This window comes from Taurulus bubalis, assembly GCF_910589615.1.
Source record: "Taurulus bubalis genome assembly, chromosome: 3".
NCBI classification, from domain to species: domain Eukaryota; kingdom Metazoa; phylum Chordata; class Actinopteri; order Perciformes; family Cottidae; genus Taurulus; species Taurulus bubalis.
The window spans coordinates 24510610-24534547 of NC_136591.1; the positions used below are offsets into that span (position 1 = coordinate 24510610).

At 42.2% G+C, this 23938-nt stretch overlaps 1 protein-coding gene across 1 annotated transcript in view; it reads right to left on the bottom strand.

Moving 5' to 3' along the window:
* Positions 1-656: 656 nt before the first annotated feature.
* Positions 657-23938, bottom strand: part of xkr6b (XK, Kell blood group complex subunit-related family, member 6b) — a gene marked incomplete at both ends in the record, with an annotated part of 43040 nt that continues 19758 nt past the window's right edge. The window contains 2 exons of the mRNA XM_079215488.1: positions 657-1627; positions 2356-2552. Of these exons, the coding sequence (XP_079071614.1) occupies positions 657-1627; positions 2356-2552 (1168 nt within the window). The remainder of the gene's footprint in view (positions 1628-2355; positions 2553-23938) is intronic.

Below are 23938 nucleotides of genomic sequence, written 5' to 3' on the forward strand. Positions count from 1 at the left end.
GACATATCTTTGATTGTGTCCTTTCTGTAATTTGCAGGGTCATGATAGGAATTTCAGTGCTTGCGAACCAAGGACTTAGTAAACAGTATCATACGTTTCAATAACTTTCATAAAGAATGGCAGTAAATGTTGGGATGTGCAAAGAACTGCCTCTTCTGAGACTCTCCTCCATCATTCCCATCAGGCTTTGCGCCAGTCCCATGTCACAGGGACACACAATATGCCTTTCACAAGTATTCACAGATTGAATCACCAATACAGTGTAATGCATTAAACACATTTCATAATGAAACATTCATATGTTATCTACACACTCATACAGAACCCTCCTCTATCAATGTAGAGGGATTTACATGATACTTCTGTTTATATCACATCAGATACTGTAGGTTCATAATTTTCTCTTTCTACTGGATGTTTTTTTCCCAAAAATAAATCATGACTGTGTGTTTGGACTGTCTCGACAGATTTTCGGTTGACAAACACACATCTCCTGCAGGAAAATTGAATGATCAGAGGGGAGAGAGAAGGAGAGAGCCGAGTGTCAAATGGAAAGAGATCATATCTGGAGAGGGGGAAGAGCAGAGTGAAAGAAAGAAACGCATGTGCATCGTAGTGTGCAAGAGGAGTTGACAGAGCTGTGGGAGAAGAAGCTTTCAGAGGGAGGATTCGTACTGCAGGAGTTCATATAGAAGCGGACCGTCCCTATACCTGATGCCCACCGCATTAGGACTAATGTACTGCAGAACATTTATGGTCCTGCGCAGGCGCCGATCCACAAAGTGCGCATCCCAGGCTGGGTAGCGCTTTCTGGGCATGTCTATCTTGATGAGAGGACCCTCAGGCTGGATGGGCCTGCCAGCTGCATCCACGGGCTCTGTGGACCTCACCTGGAAAACCGGAAGGCAGGTGTCCGTAGGTGTTTCGTCTGACTCCTCATATTCCCCTGCCAGACCCCGTGTGGGGGTGGCCTGAGAGCCACGGTGGCCTGGTGTGGGAGCCATGGGCTCGGCCTCGGGGGGTAATGGAAGGCCCCACAGAAGCTCAGCACAGCAGGAGCTGGCCAGCACCCTCAACCGGGGTCCCATGGGGTGAAGAACCCCGTAATAGAGAACCATACAGGCCACACCTGAAGCAAAGCACAGGAAGACACCACAGAGGGCAAAAGAGGCATAGGCGTCAGTGGTGACTGGGTCACGGTACGCATACCAAAGGAGGCTGAGGATGGCATTCTCGAACAGTACTACTATGTAATAGGCCACCATTCTGTACCGTGTCCGGCCCGCACGCACATTGAACCAACAGAAGACGTAGACCACGCCCACCACCATGTTGAACAGAACCTCCTCCCACTTGGACATGCAGAAGTCGGTGCCGCCATGGATGACCCAGAAAGCCATGGCACACCAATGGAGCACCACAAAAATGCCAAAGTAGATATGGAAAACAGAGGCAAATAGAGCGAGGGAGAGCACCCGTGAGGAGATGGTAAAAAGGCGCCAGAACAGATGCACCAGGGCTCCTCGGTAACTCATGCTCTTCTTGTCGTCACGTGAATCACGCAGGAGTTTGTGGTAAGATGCTAGCACCCAGGCCAGGGACAGAAGGGAGGAAATGGCAGAAACACCTGGGAATAGAGACAGAGAAAGAGTAAAAGAAGAGGAAGACCAATAATGGTACTGACAGATGCTGTGAGACGGTTCTAAAAACATCAGAAATTGAAAGAAAATTCCAGCTTCATTTTAAAGCATTGACCAAACAGTTATAGTTTTATCTTGACTTGGCTGCTATTCCACTTACTGTCTACAGTACACTTTATTTCAGCTGAAGCAATCCATCACATTTTATAACGCCACACCAAGACCATCAAAGGTCATTCAGTCAACATGGCTTCAATTTAGGGCACCAATTCAGTTTCCTTAAGAGTTGTATAATAGTGGAGGCAGCAGATATGTCAGAGCAGTAACCTGCTGCATGAAAAACGATAGAGGAGTATCTGCAGAACAGCAGCATGGCTTCTCAGCAAATGTATTGATGCCATTTCTATAGACACACAGACAAGGAAGGTATCACTTGTTATGATTGAATTGCCTTCCCTATGGAGCTGTGTTGCACAAGGAAACTAGAATTGTAAAAGAGGTTTCGATAACGAGAGTGATGAATGTTGGAGACACTACAATGTAAATAATGTGATATGTGAACTTCAAGGAAAATGGATTGTTGGGTGTAAAATGCTCAAGCATCTTGGATTCATGCAGCGATCCATGTATGATATAATGCAAGAACAAAAAAGAAAGGATATGAGAGACTACACTGAAACACAATTTAACTCTGGAGCCTTAGGGAAGCCCTTACACTGCAGCCACTCAGCCTTGTTGCTCTGGATCATGATGCAGAGCTGCAGCACCAGCTGAGGGGCACTTTCTAAGAAGGTCTCTAGCAGTCGCAGCATGTTGACATCAGCATACTCGTACATCATAGCCCAGTAAAAACGTCGATGGTTCTCCTTCTGCCGGTGACTTTGTATACCGAGGTACATGGTGCGGATGTACCTACAGAGGGAGGAAGGACGGACAGTTAGACAATGCAATAAACACATGATAATAAATGCACAGTTCAGAACACCTGCACATGGTTGAGTTTGGACAACACTAGAAGGCATACTCAGCTACACTTTATTAATGCACAATAAACACCTGCACACAAAAGAAAAGAAAGTCTAGATGCTCAGATGTTTACTGGGGAATACAATTCACTTTAATAAAATAAACACATAAACGATATGTGCAAAAACATGTGGATTTTGAAAACCACATAAACTTGTGAACACAATCATCTTGCTGGAGGATGTAGTGATATAACTAAAAGATAAGCCAAGTCCTTCCTGAAAACTCTCCTCCTGCCTATACATTTTACATCCGACGAGAGCTTCCCAAAGCAACAACTTGCATATCTCAGCAGTTTTTCTCCACAGTATGACAGCCTTGTGTAAAGCAGCAATGACAAAATTAAAAACATTTTACAAGCATCTCTTTGGCCATAGGTGGTTATTAAACCTGTTTATAGGGTGCATATAGGTAAACATGGCAATGATCATTCTTGATATGACTCATATTATCAGCTGGACTGGCTATTTCCATGACTTATGTGGTTTCATACCGGTGAAGCACAGTAGTGCAGCTGAGGAGTGGCAGCTAATTGAATCAAGCTCCCGTTGCCATCAAAGCTGTACCACTGCTTTCATGCATTGTTTACTGCTGGGCAAAAATGTAATATGCCCAAGGCTGTGATATAGCTCATTAAGATCATAATCTTCTTTGGGTATGGATTTTGAATGTAACAGCCGCCAATTAGTGTGCAGGGAGGAAGACGATGAAGAAAACATTTAGCGGACTGACGCTTTGAACAGGAACATCACACCACAAGCTTCATAATGCATGGTAAAAAAAATCATCAATTTATCCAACAACAAGAAGGAAAACTTCAGTCTGGCGGGGTTCGTTTTATCCTCTCCAATCTGTAAACAACTACGGCCCTTCAAACATGTTAACTCAGAGAGAATATCTCTGAAACAAGTATGACAATTATAGTGGTTTATAGTTGTCTTAATAGTGGATTCAGCCATTGCGTATTGGGTTGTAGCTGCAGGGCCTATCTGCCTGAGCTGGCAGAGTGGCCAAATAAATCCAGCACTTGATGTGAAGGCAGTCAACCGAGGACAATAGTGTAGCAAGGACAGAAATAGACTAGACAGAAACACTCCCCAAAACAAATTGAGAGGCCATGGATCTAAATACAGTTCCTAAAAGTGAGACACAAATGCACTGCAGCATAGCAAACACAAACAGAAAATGCCTATGAGTGGTTTTCAACATAATTAGCTTCTACATTAGCTATTGGGGAAGAGATTACTGTTTAATTTGAAATGAGGTTGAGAGCAGTGCGCTGTAAAGAATGCATCGTCTAGTCGAGTCTGATTGCTTTTGGTTATTGGTTTTGGCTAGATTTAACCACTTCCTATTCTCCCTACATACAGAGTCACACAACTCACTAAACCTTCAGTGAAATGTGATAATGGGAATATGAAATACATCCTGTCCACGTGGAAGGCCTGAGAAATGGGAATTGTTGGTTTTCCTGGGATCAACATTATATTTTTACACATTATTTTGATTCAACACATTATTGCTCTGATCCCGAGGTAATTGAGTCTTCCATGGGACTTTTATTGTGTTCACTAAATAGTTATTTCATGGCCATAAGAAAAGTAGCATGCTCTGGTTAGAGATCACAAAAAAAAGATAAATGCAACATTTTAAATAAGACAAGTCTGAGCACACACTCAGAAGCTAAATTGGATCAGTCTTGTTTTTTCGGCCCACAACAAAGCTCCCTCGGCTTCCTTTTTCTTTTTCTGACAAAGTTGGCAAACCTCTACGTGGTCCACTCAGCCAGCCAGTCAGTCAGTCAATTAACTAACCTGAAAAGACAGCTGGAGTTTCCCTCAAGGTGGGAAAGCAACTGGAGAAATGAACAAAAACATCCGTACCCAGCAACTGAAGCCAAAACATTAGTGTGGAGCCTTGAAAGATCTGGGTGACGGAGTTCAGGGGCACAAGGATGGTGTTTTTCTTTTCTTGGGACAGTGGGCAGGGGGAACAAGGCATGGGGCAAAATGGACAGACGTTTTTTGGGGGGATCAATAGCTCTGGGCTGTAAGAGGCACCATTATATCCAGACGTAAAGGCTGGCATTCCGTGACATTTTCAGCTGGACTGGTAAATGTCAGATGGAGCAAGTCAACCCCTCTCCCTCACTAATGACATACCACAGAGACCTATACACAGGCCCTTTGTCTCCATCTCCCAATTTTCCATTAGTCTGTGTTCTACCGACACGTCTCACTGGTCTGTAGTGCCTCCGTCAGAAACAGTAATCTTCTTGGTGTCCATAGCTGTCTCGCTTTGTAAAAACGAGACTCTACAGCCACGTTAGCAGCTCTGTGAGGCTGTACGGAGCCACGGCAGTGCTTTGAGCTCAGGGCTAACGCCGACATGCTAACATGCTTTTGTTTCGCAGGTGCAAAGACTTTATTATAAAATTGATATGATGAAGTTGTTTAAACTTCATCCTGTATTTATCCTGCACTTTATTGGAGTCAAACTAATAGTTGTTGTTGACAAGTTAATTCAAAACCATTAATGTGAACCTTGTGATGGAACTAAAGTAAAATCACCAAAATCCTTGTCCAGAATTTTGCACCAATCCATCCAGAGATATTCGCAACATGGGTGTCTGTACCGAATTTCATAGCAATCCATCCAAAAGTTTCCGAAATATTCTAATTGACAGCCATATAGTGCAATAATTCACACTTCATCTCTGATATTCAACCACAAACAAGGTAACAGTGGAGTTCTCACTGTACACATTCACATCCACCTCTTAACTCTCTGATAGTACACTCTATTAGTTCAGATTACCTTAGTTTCAGCAGAAAAAAATAAATAAAAAATGTGTACAGTTAGAACACTTTCATTCCTTTCATGGCTGTCAGAAAAATGTGAACTCATTCCATCACGTCTCCAACACACACATAGCGCATGCCTTCGCAAAAATCTCACACACATCCCGCTATTGCGATGCACACTGTTAACACTCCCACTGTGCCTTTTTTCAGTTTCAAATGGCTGTCTAGAAATAAGCACACACAAACGCATTACATGCACACACACACACACACACACACACGCACACACACACACACACACACACACACACACACACTCATGCATACTTGTCAGTGCGATAGGTAATGGGGGATTTCCTTTCTATTCCAGACACATTTGTGAGATGGATTCCGCTCTGCCTTCCTCCCCTCCTCACTTAGGCTGCCCCCCCCCCCAACTCCTTCCCTTTTAGCTCAATAGCTCCTCTACAGGGCTCCTCATGAATTATTTGTGGCGAGATCATGGCGATTCCTCATGGCTCGTTAAGCAGCGTACGCGTGGCCTAACAGCTCGACTCTGTGCCAGGGTCGTGTTCCAAGCTCAGCCGTCTGCCATTGCTGTCGAGACACAGACAACCTTTGACTTTATCAAAGTTACTGTAAGATATGAAACTGCTGGTTTGAATGAGATTTTGACCTCCCAGGTGAGCCACAGTGAGGGACAGGTGGAAATTCAAACGCACACTATGTGGACGCCTTGGCATGTTGTTCCTCTCCTCCAAATTCATTGACCGATGAGTCATCCAATCACCATTACACTAATCTCTTGAGTGTGTGGTTAGAAGAATCACACACACACACACACACACACACACACACACACACACACACACACACACACACACACACACACACACACACACACACACAGACCTAGAAGTAGCCAAGTTTAACAGCATCTGTCTTCTAAGTCACGCTCGTGGAAAGGTTCAGCAGCTCAGACTGCATTCATATCTTGGCCTAAACTGATTCATAAGAAGATCACAAGCAACATAGTAGCATGATGCAGAGCTTGGGCATCGTCTGTTTACAGGTGGAATCCGGCAGAACGCTAAGCACGGGGGACACATAACATACGCACGGCCTGAGGGTTACGACAAGTGTGTATGTGTGTGTGATTAAGGTGGAGGCAATGCCAGCTGCAATGAGTCACACCCCGAGTCCCACCGAGCGGCCGCACATCGACTCTCAATGAGATTTAAATATCTCTCCCTCTCTCGCTCGGGTGTCTTTGCCTCTCTTTATCTTTCCCTCTGTTTCATGACTCGAACACCACACCTAGCTTCCAAGACAAAATTCAATTTCTGTGTGCTGAATTTTGTTCTTCTTCGATACTGATTTATTTTCTGAGGGAAAGCGGTGGAGGGTGTGTGTGTGTGTGTGTGTGTGTGTGTGTGTGTGTGTGTGTGTGTGTGTGTGTGTGTGTGTGTGTGTGTGTGTGTGTGTGTGTGTGGCTGTGTGGGAGATGTTGCCTATACTTGACCATTCTGTTTCCATACCTATATACTGTTTGGCTCTGTCTCCACCCTTTTGGGGCTTTCTCATCTTATTGCCTATATCAACAATTCCATCATGAATGCCATTTTCTTTTAATGTTGTGTCATAATATTGTTTCAATAATTGACCCCTACTGCATATTGTTCTGCAAGCTGAGTTCTCAGCTTTTCGTCCTATCCTGAGTTACCTTTGTTATATGTAATCATTTCTAATCTACTCGATGCACATTACTTTGAATGTCTCCCCATATAACCAGTACAGTATTCTAGTGTATCGCTGGCTGATGATGATAACGATCAATTTATTTCAATAAATTCTTCTCTCTCTGCACGGCCCTCTGCCTGCCTAAAGGAGTCAGCATGTTTCAAAGGAAGCAAGTGGCCAGGTGTTTAGAGGTGAGAAGCAGCTTTAAGTATAAATCCTCCTTCTTTTAGTGGAAATGACCAGAATTATGAATTAGCAATCATCTTCACACACATACACAATAATGTCGTCTTGTTTGCTTCTATGAAGCCTTTATAACTGGCATGTGGGTGAAGCAAACATTGTTGTGGCTTGCTATGAAAGTATGAAAGGGACAGAGTATGTATAGTACATATATCTACTATATAGTAGTAATATTTTTAAGTGATGGTGATTTCTGAAGGAGAAAGTCATCTTTTCACTCAGGCGTTGTGAGTTCAGCAGTACGTTTCTTCAACAGAAAAACGATATTCAGTGTCTTGATCAAGGACAGTTCAGTAGGATGTCTCACATTTACAGTGAATGAAAGTAGTTGTAATGAAAGAAAGTCACTGTTGTGTTTTCATCATTCGCAAATGTGTACTGAGCCAAAGAAAACTGTTAAGATGAACATCTCTTCAACTTAGCATCCTACTTCTAAGGGAGAGAAATAGAAAATAAAAGTATAACATGAATGCTTTAATAAAAAAAAGAAGATGTTTATGTACGTCAAAATAAGTACGTCAATTTTTTTGCACTTTCCCGGAAACACTTTGTGGCTCAATGGGCTTCCCCTTTAACCGCGTACCACTGATCCTACGATCAGATATGTCTTTATCCTCCTTATGGTGGTGAAGAGCCCTGGATGAAAGGCTGACTGAGTTGAGATCTGAGTCCCACAGGCGAGTTAGATACACTCACATACAAACACACAACGATCTGTGACCAGTGCCTTTGGGTGATTGCTACACCGAGAGCTGCTGGAATGTTGAACGGGGATTGGGGTGACATGATGCAAGCTGAAAGCGATGGGGAGTGGCGAGCTGAGATGAGAGATGCTGTGTCAAGTCTGCTCCACCCTGTCAGTTCTCGGAGTGTGTAGTGGTTAACCACCTCTGACGTCTTGACTAAATATTATTACTGTAATTATAAACACATATACGTACTGTTGTGCGGGGTCTGTTGGAAGGAGGGATTTATTCATTACTTTACTGTATGGAAATCATCGAAAAATAATAGACCTTTTCCCCAGATAACATTCCGGCATGTCACAGTAGGAAAAGCGTGTCAACCATATCATCAATGACAGCTGAATTTCATTTTGGATCCTGATATTGCTGTAACACTGTCATGATGTACTGTTTATAATACTTTAGTGAGTTGTATAAGGAATTACATGCATAATAAGAAAACATGACAAGGACTGTGCCCACAAAATACAGAGTACTACGCTTGTATCATGTGCCAAAGATGTGCATCTCTTTTGTTTGATGTCCACATTTATGCTGCAACTCGTGCAGATTAACTAGAAAAACATACATCACTGCACTATAGTTCACATTACTATTAGAAACAACACATTTGTTCTAGAACTTTGGCATTTTAGAAGTAAATATTTAATAGGTTCATCTTTATCACAGATCAATAAAGCACCCTCTCGTTTTGACAAAGCAAACTGCTAATCTGCCAGCTTCACATTAAGACTGGAAGCAGGGGAAGATAGCTTCTCTGTAGAAAGGTAAACAATAAAAAAAATAAACCAGCACCTCTGGTGTTACAACTTAGATAGACAACACATTGTTGATTTACTGGGGGTTATGGTCCCAGACTATGTTGTGACTTCCTGGAGTTTCCACTGGTTACCTGTGAACGTCGCTGTGTCCACAAGACTCCAGGCTTTCTGCGCTTAAGTTAAGCTAACAGTCTACTCGCTGTTTTTTATCTTTTTCTCGGTGTCTTTGTGCACAGAGCACACTGAGCCCCAGCATGGATAGTCACTTTCCTCTTGTCTGCTGTACTCTTTTTCTTTTACTTCCTTGCACACCAGTCATTTGTCACCATTAGCAACAGTCCTCAGGTACTCCAACTTGTTGCACCGTGATCAAGTGTCAACACTAAGATGAGTGGGAAGCAGGGAGAAGAGGGTCAAAGAATAAATAGCAGGAAAGGATATAAGAGGATAGTGGATGAAGCAGGAGGAGAAGAAAGGGGCGGGATAGAAAGGGGAAGAGAAAGGAGTGGACAATATAAGAGCAAGAGGGGAAGTTAAGGCACATGATCCCTCTGCCTTTAGATGGACGGCAGCCAGAGATTCAGGCTGATCAAAGACCATTTTAGGTCATTCTCCGATAATGGACTCAAGCATGCTGCGGATAAGGAGGTGCAGATTTAGTATCAGTGCTAAAGAGAAGGGATGTTGTCTTGCCTTTCAGATACAGAATGCTATTGACCACTTCAACTGGGCATTACCAGCTATCAACAGCGATAGAGCTGTACTTTACTCAGATTGGTAATCCAATGAAGGGCAAATTTAATTAAATGATTGATTTGAAAGTTTAGAAATATCATGACATAATGTGCCTCTGACTAACAGATCACACACTCATGCGGTGTCACTCATTACCCAGATGTCACCTGGTTTTGAAGTTTTTAATCTATTTTCATTGACAGAACAAAAAGTCTAGCACTGCAAGATTCTTCTAAACCACAAATTTACTGTAAAAAAGACAAATTAAAAACACTTTTAAGAAACACTAATAAACAAAACATAAACAACACGTTCAGAAAATGAAATGGTTTCTGTGAAATTAACAATTTCAGCTGCTTCTCACCCACTGCATGATGGGATAACCTCCACTCTCATATTCATTTATATTTTATTTGAGATTTTCCAGGACATGGCAGACAAAAACATTTTGATTTGTTGTTTGTGTTTTAAAGGTTAACTTGTCAGTTGCGGTGATATATTTACCTTTTAAAACACAGGACACTTTACAGCTGATTTCACAGCTCCTCATACCAAATGCACTGTAGAATGTTTACCTGAGGCCCACACACACACACACACACACACACACACACACGTGTGACACACAAACATGCTGTTATGACTTCCTCTGTCCCTCAGACAAATTTGACCGAATGATCTTAAATATTAGGATAAGTGGTTATTACAGCAATTTGTTACTCTGTGACCTTCTGCTTTCTTTGGAGAGAAACCCCCGACAGCCTGAAGTGACATCCTTCTTTCTCCCTTCCTGTTCCTTGCTGTCTGTCTATCACCCTCCCTCGCCCCACCCACCCTGTACTGTTTTTGTGGCATGCTCTTGGACTAGAGGAAGGAACAGATTATGTACGGATTATGAAGAAAAGGCTTGACCCACTTGCTTTTCAAAGAGCACCAAATCAAAAAGGGCCGTGTGCAGGCTGGCTTTCAATCAGTGTCAGCACTTCTGTTGTGCTGTGCGAGACACTTGAAGCTCATGTTTATTGCACTTAAGACAATAATTAGCAGAACTGGCTTATAGTGTTAAAATGCTTCCCTGATTTACAGTTCTCTATGTAAATCTCCTTTGTGCCTGTGAGATTTTTACCGCCACTATCACATAACCACATAATATAAACGTGTGTGTGTGTGTGTGTGTGTGTGTGTGTGTGTGTGTGTGTGTGTAGGTGTGTGTGTAGGTGTGTGTGTGTGTGTGTGTGTGTGTGTGTGTGTTTTCTTTCAAGGTTTGATGGGCTTGCTGTCAGGTCAGGTGGCAATATGCATTTTTCAAGCCCCGCAGACTACACAAGAATGGAAGACGAGAGCCAAGTCAGCACACAAGGAGGAAAAGAGGGTGGTGTGTGTAGGAGAGGGTGGGGGGAAGACAAAGATAGAGAGGAGAGGCAGTGGAGATAACTACCAAGAAAGTGGAGGAGAGTGGGCGAGAGAAGGAGAGAATAGAGAGAAGTGACAGTGTGATGTAGTGACAGAGGAAGTGGAAAGACGCAAAAGGCAGAGAAAGTGGCAAGACAAAGACACAAGGAAAAGCTAAGGTAGAAAAGAACCTGGGGAGTGAGAGGAGAGTGAGAGGAGGGGAGTGAGAGAGAATGAGACCCAGGAGGTAAACTAATCACCGAGCACGCAATGCAATTTTCTGGCTCTGTGCCTCCACTCCACCACACTCCTCCCTCGTTCACTCCCGCTCCCTTCCCTCCTCTCCCAACCCCCTCGTCTCGGGGGCTCTTTTTACTATTCCGCTCACACACTGTCTCTCGCTCCTCTATCTATCAGGCCGTACCATTTCAGCGCTCCCCTCTCATCTCTAATACAGCCAAGTAAATCCCTCTGGCTCCCAAAAATGGATTGAGCCACTCTGGCCATCAGCATGAAAAAATAAAATAAAAAATGCAGTCGATGAAGGAAAATAACGTTTTAATGAGGAGGATTCTGTGGCTACAGATTTACTATTTTAATTTAGTGCTGGATGTTTCCTCAGGTGTTCTCATACTAAGTCCTTACTATGGGGTTTCTGTGTGACAAGGTGAATGATGGGAAAGCGCAGTCAAAAATGGCATGAAACAGAATCTGTCTGTTTGTATCTGTGCATGCGTGTGTGTTTCCCCCGGGGTGAAGGCATTTAGGTAACGTTTGATAACGCTGCAGTAAAGGTTTGAAAGTGTGTTCAGTCTCTCTCCCGAGAGCGTCGGCGGCGCCTGTCTGCCTCACTGTTTTGCAGCGCCTTGATGATGATGATAGATGTTCGCTCCAGACATGCAAATAAAGGAGGCGGCTCCCTGGTACTGCACACACACACACACACACACACACACACACACACACACACACACACACACACACACACATACACACACACACACACACACACACACACACACACACACACACACATACACATACACATACAAGCACATGTGTATGTTTGACTATGATCAAGTCATCTATTGATATATTAATCTTCCACTTTAGGGAATATACCCTCGGGAAAATGCGGAAAGCTCCCACACGCAGTAGCCTCAAAACTGCCCTATTTTCTCACTGCGCACTGAGTGGAGAGGAAGATCTGTCACATAGTGTGCTAATTTGAAAGATAGGAACACTTCTTCTCTCAGAGGGAGGTGTGAATGTATGAGACGAAAGCGAGCTAGCTCATTATTGACATGCAGTATATGTCACCCTATCCATCATAAGTGATACTGCTGTGACTATTGAGGCAAATAGGGACACACACACACACACACACACACACACACACACACACACACACACACACACACACACACACACACACACAGTAACAGACTACAGGATCAATTTCAACAAGCCTATCAAATTGTCACTCTTACACAATAGTATCAGTGTGCTCTTTGTCTCTCTCACACACACAGTAGTGTTTTTTGGGTATAATGACTTAAATGAATGCCATGGAGACTGAAACTAACCATAATCATAACCATAACCGTTACCTCTACCAGCCTAATCCTAACCTTAAAACCAGTATTTCCCCTAAAATTGAATGATTTACACGCATACAAGCATTTTGTCCCCAAAAGGAGGAAGAGTCACCACAATGTGACTGTTTACATATTCATGTCCCCACAAGATGTGTGAAACACACACTCAGACATGGACACAGCTGATGCGTTACACATAAAACACATATACCAAAAAACATATGTCTCAACTAACAAAAATGACATACGCACACATTTGTGCAAACAAATCACAATTTCAAATAGTCATCACATCACCAGACGATGTTACTATGGAAAAACCCTGAGTCCCATGTTAACCTGAGGGGATCCAATGATAGAAAGCATATGTGTAAGCCCCCAACTGCGAGTCACTGACAGGCCCGCTGAGCAAAACCAGCTGTGACATATCAAAATGTCAGCCTGGTAGGCGAAGGAAAGCAGAGATAGAGACAGACAGAGAGGAGGAAAGCACATTAAGTGGCCACCATAACAACTAATCCAGGGATACTTTAGCTATGCGGGGTACTTTAAGGTCACAGACATGCACTAGTGCAGCAGAGCTGCAGAGCAGACTGAGAGAGATACAGTTACTGACAATGAGGGAAAAAAATTAAGAGTCATCATAGTTTCCTGGAGGAACACACACACACAAAGCTGGGGTGGTGGAAAATCTCTCCTGCCCATTCCAGCGTTTCAGCCCCATAAACAGCTTTCTCTCCTCACCCAAACACCGGCTTACACAATATGATATAAATCCCCTGAGACAGCAGTCTGGATTCATGGTGTCAGCCTTTCCAGCTCTTTAAAACACACACACACAAGCACACACTGAATAGCGGACACAACACACATGTAGATGCTCAGCGAAGATGAGCCCTCCTGGGTCTGCTCTACCTGTCTTGGCTGGGGGCTGGTCAGATGGAGGATATGAGGAAGAAAGGGAAGGGGGGATGGGGCCCAATTGATCGAGGTATCCTGGGAATTCTTCCATGAATTTATGCAGGGAAGATCGGATGCTGACAGGGCTAAGCCCCCCTCCGGACACCTGATCTAGGCATCTGCTCCCTCTTAGGGAACTTTATCAGTGCGAGGGGGTAAAGGATTGGCTGTTTGAGCAAACATCCCTCATGCAGTAATACTTGTCGTATCCAGAAAAAAAAAGCGATGTATGATAGCAGCCATATCTCCTTGTCTGTCCCTCAGGATAAAAAAGGGTCGAGCTGTGATGTGTAATACGTATGATGTATTGACAAGAGGAAAGGTAGTGTTTTTATAGAATAGTTGAAAGATAGTGGTGTAATCTTAACAGGATGTCAAAAAAACACACTGTCTGACAGGTACAAATCTTGTACGTTTGTATTATAAAACATGCTGGACTGTGAGCTGTGCCTGAATTGGCCACAATTTAAGATTAAATTGTCAAAACATCAACATATATATATATATCAGAGGCTAGGAAACCCATCTGAATCGCAAAAATAGCCAACTGACTGCTTGTCATCTACAGGGACTGCATAAGTGCATTTGTTGACTTCATTTTTTTGTGGTAAAAGGTTGAGGTTTTCCTTGAGTGCGTAGGGATGAACGTCCTCTTGATAGAGGAAAATACAGAAGATTGATACCACGCTTTAAACATAACATGATGTTTTACACCTCGGTTTTAATTCAAATGGAACAAAGAAAGAGTTAATTGGTTAGCGGTGCTATAGATGGATTTGTTTACCCTCAGACACACCCAGGCTAGCTGTTTCCACCTGTTACAAGCCTTTATGCTAAGCTAAGATAATTGCCTCCTTACTGTAGCTTCATCACTTCCTATTCAATTCTTAGGTTAGGGTAAATTGAAATGTGTGTGTTGTGATTATCTTTGTCAGTTTGAAGAGGTGCTTCTTACTTTTAGTCGTCTGTTTCCAAGACTTCTGGTCGTGAGATAAACATAAAAAATGTCTATTAGCCATAGCTGAGGATTTCAGAGTGGCACCTAATCAGTTTTGCAGAATGTTGCCTTGTAGACACACCATTGCATGCAGGCTATTCTCCTCCAGCGGCCGTAGCTCCAAAAATGAATGCCCTGTAATTTGTAAATACCCCACAAAATCAATTTATTATGTAATCCATGTAATTATGAACCAAGAAGTATAAAGACTGCAAAAACCTTCAAACTTGGTGGATGGGTCAAGCAAAAAACAAGCTTTCACTCAAGAGACTGGAGTCAATGTTGATTTATTTGTCATATAACTTCCGAAATTAAGTAACGCCACTTACATAGTTATTAAAAAAAAGAAGAAAAAAAAAGAGTAATTTTGTTGCCTACATCTAACTAAGTTGTTTCCTGTGAAGACGGAAGTTTATTTTGAAAGCTTTGTAATCGACTCGTGTTGGTGGCTTTTGTAGGAAAACCCTTTTTTCGTAAGATATCATACATTGCTGCATTAGTTGCCTTGTTTACTAACTGGACTCCAGTTCAGTGGAACACTTTAAACACAGTTTGTTCAGATAACATACAGTAACAGTCTCACACACTCCACTCATGCAAACCTTATACTTGAAAGAATTCCTGCACTTGTAAACCTGATTGGAGCCATGTTTCGGTCAATTAAGACTTGTTATGCATGTCATGTGACATGGTGAAACACAAGTTGGCCATTACCGCTATAGGGCACTTTAAGTTCAATGGGTGGACGGAGAGAGAGAAGGAAAAAGAGAAGGTCTGTGGTTGTTTGGCTGAGAGGGGACGAGAGTGTAGAGGATGAGAGTGTGTAGTGGATAAGAGAAAGAGAGAGAGAGAGAGAGAGAGAGAGAGAGAGAGAGAGAGAGAGAGAGAGAGAGAGAGAGAAGCAGAGAGCGCTGGTGACTCCTGGGAGTTGCTAAGTGATGGTAACTGGACTCCAACATTTTGCAGTCTGGGAAGTCTCCTGATGAATAGAAGGGAGAGAGGGCAGCGGAGAAGGGATGGGAAGGAAGACAGGAGAAAACCTAGCTGCGTAATGTATGGGCACTGTGCCAAGGCATCCATTTCATTCACAAAATCCCAGAGCATGTCCAACCTCAGGCTGAACAATCTGCTCGTACTCAGCCCAGGGGAAAGGGACAGGAAGCTACTCTCACTCCTCCTTTTCCTTGCTTGTTTTCATACGCTTTTTTTCTCTTTTCATCTCCTTTGTTTCTTACTGTTTTTGTTTTCTTCATCAGGCTTTCCCTGCCTTTTATTTTCTGCTAAAATTATACCTTTTATTCATGTAGCATCACTGTGGATGTGCCACAAGTGTGATATGAGTCATGGAACATAGTGTATTGTTTCCCAAATTCGTTTCCCCCTAAAGATATTTAATTGCACCGAAAGACTGACCATCGACTGTCTGCGCTTTGTAACTTCTGTAATTAACTGAACCAAATTACTGAGGTGTGTTTTCCAATATTGCATCCTTCTAAAGTTACAGCAGACTCTCCAAAATGAAAAAAATGTGGTTTTAAATGTTTCAAAAAATATCCCATCCCTCATGTGTCCAAACTCACCCTGGCCCTGTGGTCATTTGAGTCAGAAGCATTATTTCATCACTTCTATTTGTCATTTTGGCAAAATAAATTATATATATATGTATGTGTGTGTCTGTATCATTTATCTGCAGCTCTAATGTACATCACTTTGGTTGTGATATGGAAGACCTTTAATTCATAAATACCCTCCACATGCAGATAAAATGTATAGCTTGCAACAACAGTGACGTGTTTAAGGTCATACAAGCGCAGCACATCTGAGCAAACTTTCAAATTGGTCTTTTACTTTGCGGGAGCCACAACTTAGTGATAAAAATAAAACAATTAACTAAAAAGTGCAACTCTCAGCTGGGCTTTAGCATATATTGGTTGTTACTGCAGGATAGAGGTCCTCTGATTCAGAAATACCTCACCACGGTTCCAGCATTTGCTATGACTCATAGCTGTTTGTGTACATTTCTATGGGTGTGTAGGTGTTTCGGAAAACAAATCTAGACAAATGAGACTAGACAAGAATAACCTTACGTGGGCCTGTGCACATGTGGATCCATATGTATGTGTGGATTTTTCGGATGAAAATAATGCAGATCTTCTCGTAGGTCGGATAAGAAGTTTTGGGTGGGTGGACAACACCAAAATGTTTTAGAAAAGGATCAATAAGGAAAAAAATATCATATGCAGTGTGATTTTGTGATTTTTAAGCAGCAGCTTGGAGCATGACTTTTGGATCGGGTGGGGAGCTTGTGAGAGGGGAAGATTGGGAGGAGGGGGAGAGTGAGAGAAAGTAGGACAGAGATGTGTGGGCCTGGCTCTGGAAGGACGGTGGCTCTAATCAGGACTGAGCAGCTGCTATTACTCCAGCGCTCTCTAAAAAGGGAAGGGAGGCCAAACCCTCCTCATGCTGTAACATCAAGGAGGGGAATCTAAATCACACAAGCTCCTGTTGGAAGCAATGTCATGCTATATCAAGACACGGTGTGAGCTGTAAATTATTAGGTAGAATTGATTTGCCGATGAAAAGGATCAAGGTGGAATTGATGAGAAACCTTCTATGAACTTCATTCATTTGGATGCTGTATTTGTCTTGTAATGCAGCTTAACTAGTTCTACACAGCAGTACAGAACAACACTGTCTTATAGATAGATCTTTATGACTGGGACATGCAGCTTCAGCATCAATTTTAGCGTAACATCTTGTATGCAGCCTTCAAGTGCATATTCACATGTAGTATATTGCAGATTCAAAAAGTAAAGTCGTTGTGTCCCAACTATCATCAAAAATGTAGTTTTCATTCAAACTTTTTCCCATCAGCCTCTCTACAGCAGACAAATTGTTTTGCAAGTCACCAAAGTCCCAATCCCTGTAGCAGACCCTGTAGCAACAACACCCAGAAACACCTCGCACTGAAATATTAAATAGCAAATGTGAAGCGACAGTCTCTCGAAAACTCAGCACTTTGTAGGGAAAAACAATCTGTCAATATCCGTGGCCTGGAAGCGCATGAAACTTGAAATAGACAGACAGACGGTTTCAGAGATGGAGAAACAGAAAGAGACAGAGGACACACTGACGTCTTTGTCTCCCTGGCTGTGGGCTTAGGCGCCCGTCTCTGACAAGGGAATGTCAATCTATATCTAAAGTGGACAGCTCCACCAAAAGAGCTCCAGTGTGTTGGTACCTCTGTTGAACCAGGAGGCCATGCCGGGTTAGAATCCTACAAAACTCCTCTCTCTCTTTGCTCCTCCAGCTTACTGCTAGAACATTTCGAGTTAAAACTGGTTGACCGTGAAGTTTCAAAGCATTTTTAGCATGACCGCATTAAAAGATTTTCTCCCTACCAAGAAGACAATAGCCTTTAAATCCACCAGACACATTCACACAATGTGTTGTTGAATATGCCAAAGTATAATCATACAATTGTCTGTCATTATTTTCTATCACAACACAGTCATCTGTTATGTCACAGACAACTGTTTGTATGTATCAGGTGTTGAAGGAATTATGCTCTAATTTATTCAAGCGTTTTTTTGTTCTGCAAAAATTCAATTCAATTCAGTTTATTTTGTGTAGCTCAAAATCACAAATTACAAATTTGCCTCAGAGAGCTTTACAATCTGTACACATACGTCATCCCTGTCCCGGGATCTCACATCAGAGCAGGATCTCCCCCCCCCCAAAAAAAAAAATTGAAAAAAACCTTTTACAGGGAAAAAAGGAAGAAACTTTCGGAAGAGCTTCATCCAAAAATTAAGAGATTAATAACTGATAACACAGATTCTGCATCCAAAAAGCTTGTTTCCAAAGTCAGTAGTCAATCCGACTGACATCACAAGACTTCTACAATTGCTTTGCATATCGAACGATTGATCAGGATTGATGCGGATGTGGATATGAATGGACATTACAAATAATTTTGAAACCACAACTTTTCAAATATCTTTTACTCTGATGAGGCCAAACGACCAATGCTGCCATTTTTCTGGCGAGGACAGGATGGTCTTCGTCACACATGGACCGACGCATTAGTTCAGTCATCAGCTGATTCATTTGTGTTTCACAACCAGTGGCTCATTCATCAGCTGACTACCAATGTCCAAATGGCCCACATATGGTTTCTACACATATGTTGCATATTCCTATTTCATGTTTAATAATCAAATGACCACACAGCAAACACGAGGCCATCTAGTGTCCTAAACTGTTCACGATGCACAGAAACGAGAAGGAACGAGGGCCTGAGAGGAGCCCAGTTAATAAATAAGTTAATTCTTGTAACCTTATTTCCTTTCTGGTGTCTCGTTATATGGATTCCCACTGTGCCAGGGTGGGAGCGCAGCCCAAAACTAAACATCTGGGGGTGGATAATTAGCTAGTCTGTGCGTGTGTGCGCGTGCTTGCTTATCTGTGTTTGCACCCAGGTCACCTCCCCAATTCGCATCAGACGACATCAAACGGCTGCATCTCAAGTCTGTGACACACTTCCATCAAAGAAAGCTCACAAGAGAGAGAAATGTCTTCAGAAAGGCTCAATATGTCACGGTTGGGTTGCGTTCCTAAAGCAGGCTGGGATATAAGCAGCACTATAAAGCACACAGCACACACACACACACACACACACACACACACACACACACACACACACACACACACACACACACACACACACATACACACACACACACACACACAGGCAAAAGGTGCTCTAATGTAAATGGAACCAAGTCTGAAAGAAAAGACGCACACAAAATGTATTGAATATACACAAAAACTGTGCACAGAGTAATGCGACACGTACAGTATAGTCTAAGGTTAAATATTTATGCAGCCCAAAATATTGAGCTTTTTCACAGGAAAATTCTCCTCATACATCAGCTATATGACAGAATGTTCAGCTCGAAGATTTCTGTACAACCTCAGAGGCTCGTGTTTCCTTGGCTTTTCCTATTTTTACTGTATATACTGCCGGTGCCTGAGTGCAAGACAAGGCAGAGTTGACATCAAACTGTCTTGTCCCATCAAACAACACATCACAGCCCTGCCAGCTCTACCTTTGAAGCACCCTGATTGGAGCATGCTCAGTGGCGCCCGGTCAATAAGTCATTAGTGGAAGCTTTAATGGCAGTTGTTCACCTTGTGAGGCTGTGCACTGACCCAGAGTCAGACTGTGGACCACCAGCATACCACCCTTTCAGATCCAAGGTACAAAAGGGAATGAGAAACGTCTTGGAGGATACGTTGAAGGACTGGTTTCTATATTGTCTTATCAACAAACGTATTGGTGGTATTGGTATCAAATTCAAGTCTGGGAGGTCTGGCACTTTCCCTCTGAGTAGGTCAAGCTATTAAAATCTCTGTAAAGATCGACTCAGAAGCACTCATGTGAAAAGCATTGGAACATCCTTAACCAGCTGGGCTATATTAGTGCAATTCCAGGCCTGAAATGGAGCAAATAAATCAAGAAATACCTCGTACTAGAAACAAGACAGGAATAGCTTTAACCGGGTCAAGTCGAGCTGTGTAGACATTGTAAAAACGATGTGATGGCAAGATTTAAAAGCAAAAACTCACAGCAAGATCAGTAGGCATTCATGAGGCTTGTAGACTGAGATCAAAACCTCAATGCAAAATGCATGGACAGAGACGTTTTAGAAAGTCTCTTTCATGGCTCCTCTCGTTGTGACCCTTAGTGTCTGTGTTTTTACAGTTCCTTTCTTTGCTTTCCACTCAGTCCTTTTACCCAATTTTCGCATGGCTTTAATTATGGAGGACACTGTAAAAACCCTGCCAGTGCAATGACAAACTGCTTTGTCGCTCCTCTGTCCTTGATGTTTTCTTAATGTGTAAAAAGCGATGGAACAGCATGCTCATCTTTTTTTCCTGAACAAAGGATCAAACATAAACAGTACACTTTATTTATATGTATTTCATTTTCATGGGCATAAGAAATCCCAAACATACTGTATGTATAAGCAAACCTTTGTATGGATGTAATCTATTCAACTTGTGCAAAGATGTACAACTGTGTCCTGTATTAAATCCATACAATTCAATCATTGTGAGAATGGAGAAGAATGCATAGCTTTCACTTTTCAGTTCATGCAGACAATAAGAACCACAGTTGAGTCACTTTTAATTAGTGCTTCAAACATAAGGGCCTGGTAAAGGCACGTCCCGCCTTTAGTACATTCATGTTTAATGGAGCAACGAAGGCACACATCTGAGGCCTTTCTTTTTCAATAATGTGATGCATTGGCAAATATCCCTCCTAATTTTGGCAGTCAGATTACATATTACTGTGATGAAAGCCAAAGTGTTTGTAGGTGCACACGCAAGTGTAGTTTAGCCAAGAAGCTTCTGTTTGATTTATGTTTGTTATTCTTAATCTGTATCAATAACATTTTAAAAGAAGTTAAACACTTCAAATTCACACATTTATCAAAATATTCTAATGCTGTGGAAGTGTAGCGTTGAAGTTACAGTGTGAAGTTACAGTGCACAGTAATGTGATGAAGATCTGAGGTCAGCAGCACAGCGCAGACTCTTGTTATTGTGACTAATATTAATAACATGTGTCGCAGCTTCACTGATTCAGTAAAAGTGTTGTTTTTTTCACTTTAAAATAATCTTTTTGCCTATTTTTTGTGTGTGCATGGGTGCTGTTTGTAACTTTGTATCCTCTTTATCTGTGAATGTAGTGATGAAATAGAGAGTTAACAATAAATGCCAGGGGTCAGTGGGATTATGAAAAAACTAAGAGTCTACGGCAGTGTTCCCTCTAAACTGCGCGCGTGCGCGGCCGCGCAGGCCAGTCGAAGTGGCCGAGCAATAGATTTTTCAGACCGCACAAACGATTTTTTTTCAGGGGTTAAAAATCTTTTTTGCGCCAGTGTTTCTGAGATAGGAGTGAGCCATCTTCACAATAATCATTCATCTTTGATGTGACGTGTCTAATCTTCTTGGACAATCAGCGTCCCGTTTCTCGACATGCGCTCTCTGTACCTCTGCTAGCGCTCTGTCTCTGTTCTCTATTGTACCTGCTGAGAAATGACTAAACACCTTTAATACTTTTATTTTTTTATATATATCATTATCAGTCATAACCATGAACCAGTCATAACCTCCCTTATTGAAGTTCAACAAAGATCATTTAAGTTCAACTAAACTGACTAGTAAAACACCATCATTAAAATGTTCCCAAAGTCCAGCCATTATAAAGGATATTGAATAAATATCAACCTTGTATACATATTGATGCATTTGCTGTCATCTCTTTGAACACAGGCTTGAGGTCATTTTCGGCAGATCGCGTGGTTGCAAATTGCTCACAGTGCTGAAATGTGCGCTCAGAAAAAAATGTATTTGCTCAGTGCTGAAAAAAATTAGAGGGAACATTGGTCTACGGCCGTGTTTTTCAACCTTTCTTGAGCCACGGCACATTTTCTACAATAAAAAAAATCCTGCGGCACACCAACAACCAAAAAAGTTACAAAATGTCACATTGTAGCATAATACAGCATATATGGTAGGTAATTATTGCGCTACCTACTGGCATTGAGGAATATTTCATTACTAGGCCAGCCACTATATTGCAGGCTCAGACGCTCAACAATGGAAATTATTTGCGGCAACTAAATAATATTCTTTGGGACCGATTAAGTGAAATTTGACATTTTCCCATGGCACACCTGACGATCTCTCACGGCACACTGGTGTGCCACGGCACAGTGGTTGAAAATCACTGGTCTACGGCAATGTTAGCAGCTTATTGCGGCTGTACTGCACTTCACATGAATGCTAATATCACCATGCTTATATCATGGTATCATGTTTTCCATGTTCACCATTTTAGTTTTTAGTGTCAGCATGCTAACGTCTGCTAAATAGCCCGCAAACTACAGCTGTAATAATTTGTCATAATTTGTCCAGCCATGAGCATCGGATAATTTAACATGTTGACCTGGTGGTGCTCGATGGAAAGTCAGAGGATCAAAGTTTTTCTAGTTCATCCTGACATGAAAGTCTGGACCACAATCCATCCAAAGTTCGTCCTGACATTGACTCAAAACTGAATGTCTTGTACAACATTCAAATGTAAAATGTGCAGTGTGGTGCAGATGCTAAGGAAGAAAAAAATTAAGATTTACATTTTTACTGTATATTGCTTTTAAGTAATACTGACAAAGTGGCATCTATGAATGGCAACGTTAGGCTGAAATATCTCAACACCAATTGGATGAAAAGAACTCCATCAGTGTGTAATAATAAGCAATGCAATTTCACAATCATTTGGCTAAACAGGGCGAGCTGGATTTACTAAATAAAACGTCCTGGTACCAGAGCTTCAGTCTTAAGCTCCCCATCATCCCTCTAACACCAGATCCCTCTGTCCCTTGTCAATTTCCTCTTCCCTCCACGAGGCTGCGTGTGAGTTAGAGTCTGAGAGAGAAACTGTAATTTCCGGGAAGAAGCGGAGAGTCGGCTCAGTCGAAAAAACGGCAGCGCCTCGGGCCTTACACACAGCTCCTTTACCCAATCCTCAGAGGAGCTGCCTGTAACCAGAATGATACCTGACAGGCGAAAAGATAAAGGGAGGACATGGAATGGTGGGTGGAGCCCCGTCACAAGATAAGCTCTGGGTGCAGTGTACTCGAGGAAATAAAACTGAAATAAGCCTGCGCTGCTGGGATGTATTATATAGGCCATTATTAATACAGCTGGTCATCCTCTGTGCTTTGATCCAGAGGGGGCACATCATTAAAAGGCCACTGTGGCCACTTAAAATGTCACAAATTAAACCAGAATAAGCTAACTTTATGACTACTACTCTCATCGCCATCTCTCTCACTTTTTCACAATAGTGATTTATGAATTAACAAATCGATTTAGGATTTTTAATGCAGCTATAGCGGACACATAACTCATCTGTTATCATGTCGTCAGATTTAGATAGAGGTGTCTGAATGAGAACAATTGGATTATTTTCCCTGAACGGTAACATCAAAACCTTGTTAGTCCTGCTAGTTTCAATTCAGGCACATCAGTCCCAAATATGTATTCCTGTTCATCCCTTAAACTGGTGCTTCTCAAACATTTTAGTGTACCTTAGAAAGACAGCAATGCCAATGTGTGACCCCTCGTCCCACGTTTGTATGTGTTCATTAACTACCAGAGTGAATTTTCCTGCTTGGACTGATTCATTTGAATAATGTTAAGCAGCTTGAAGGGCAACGAAG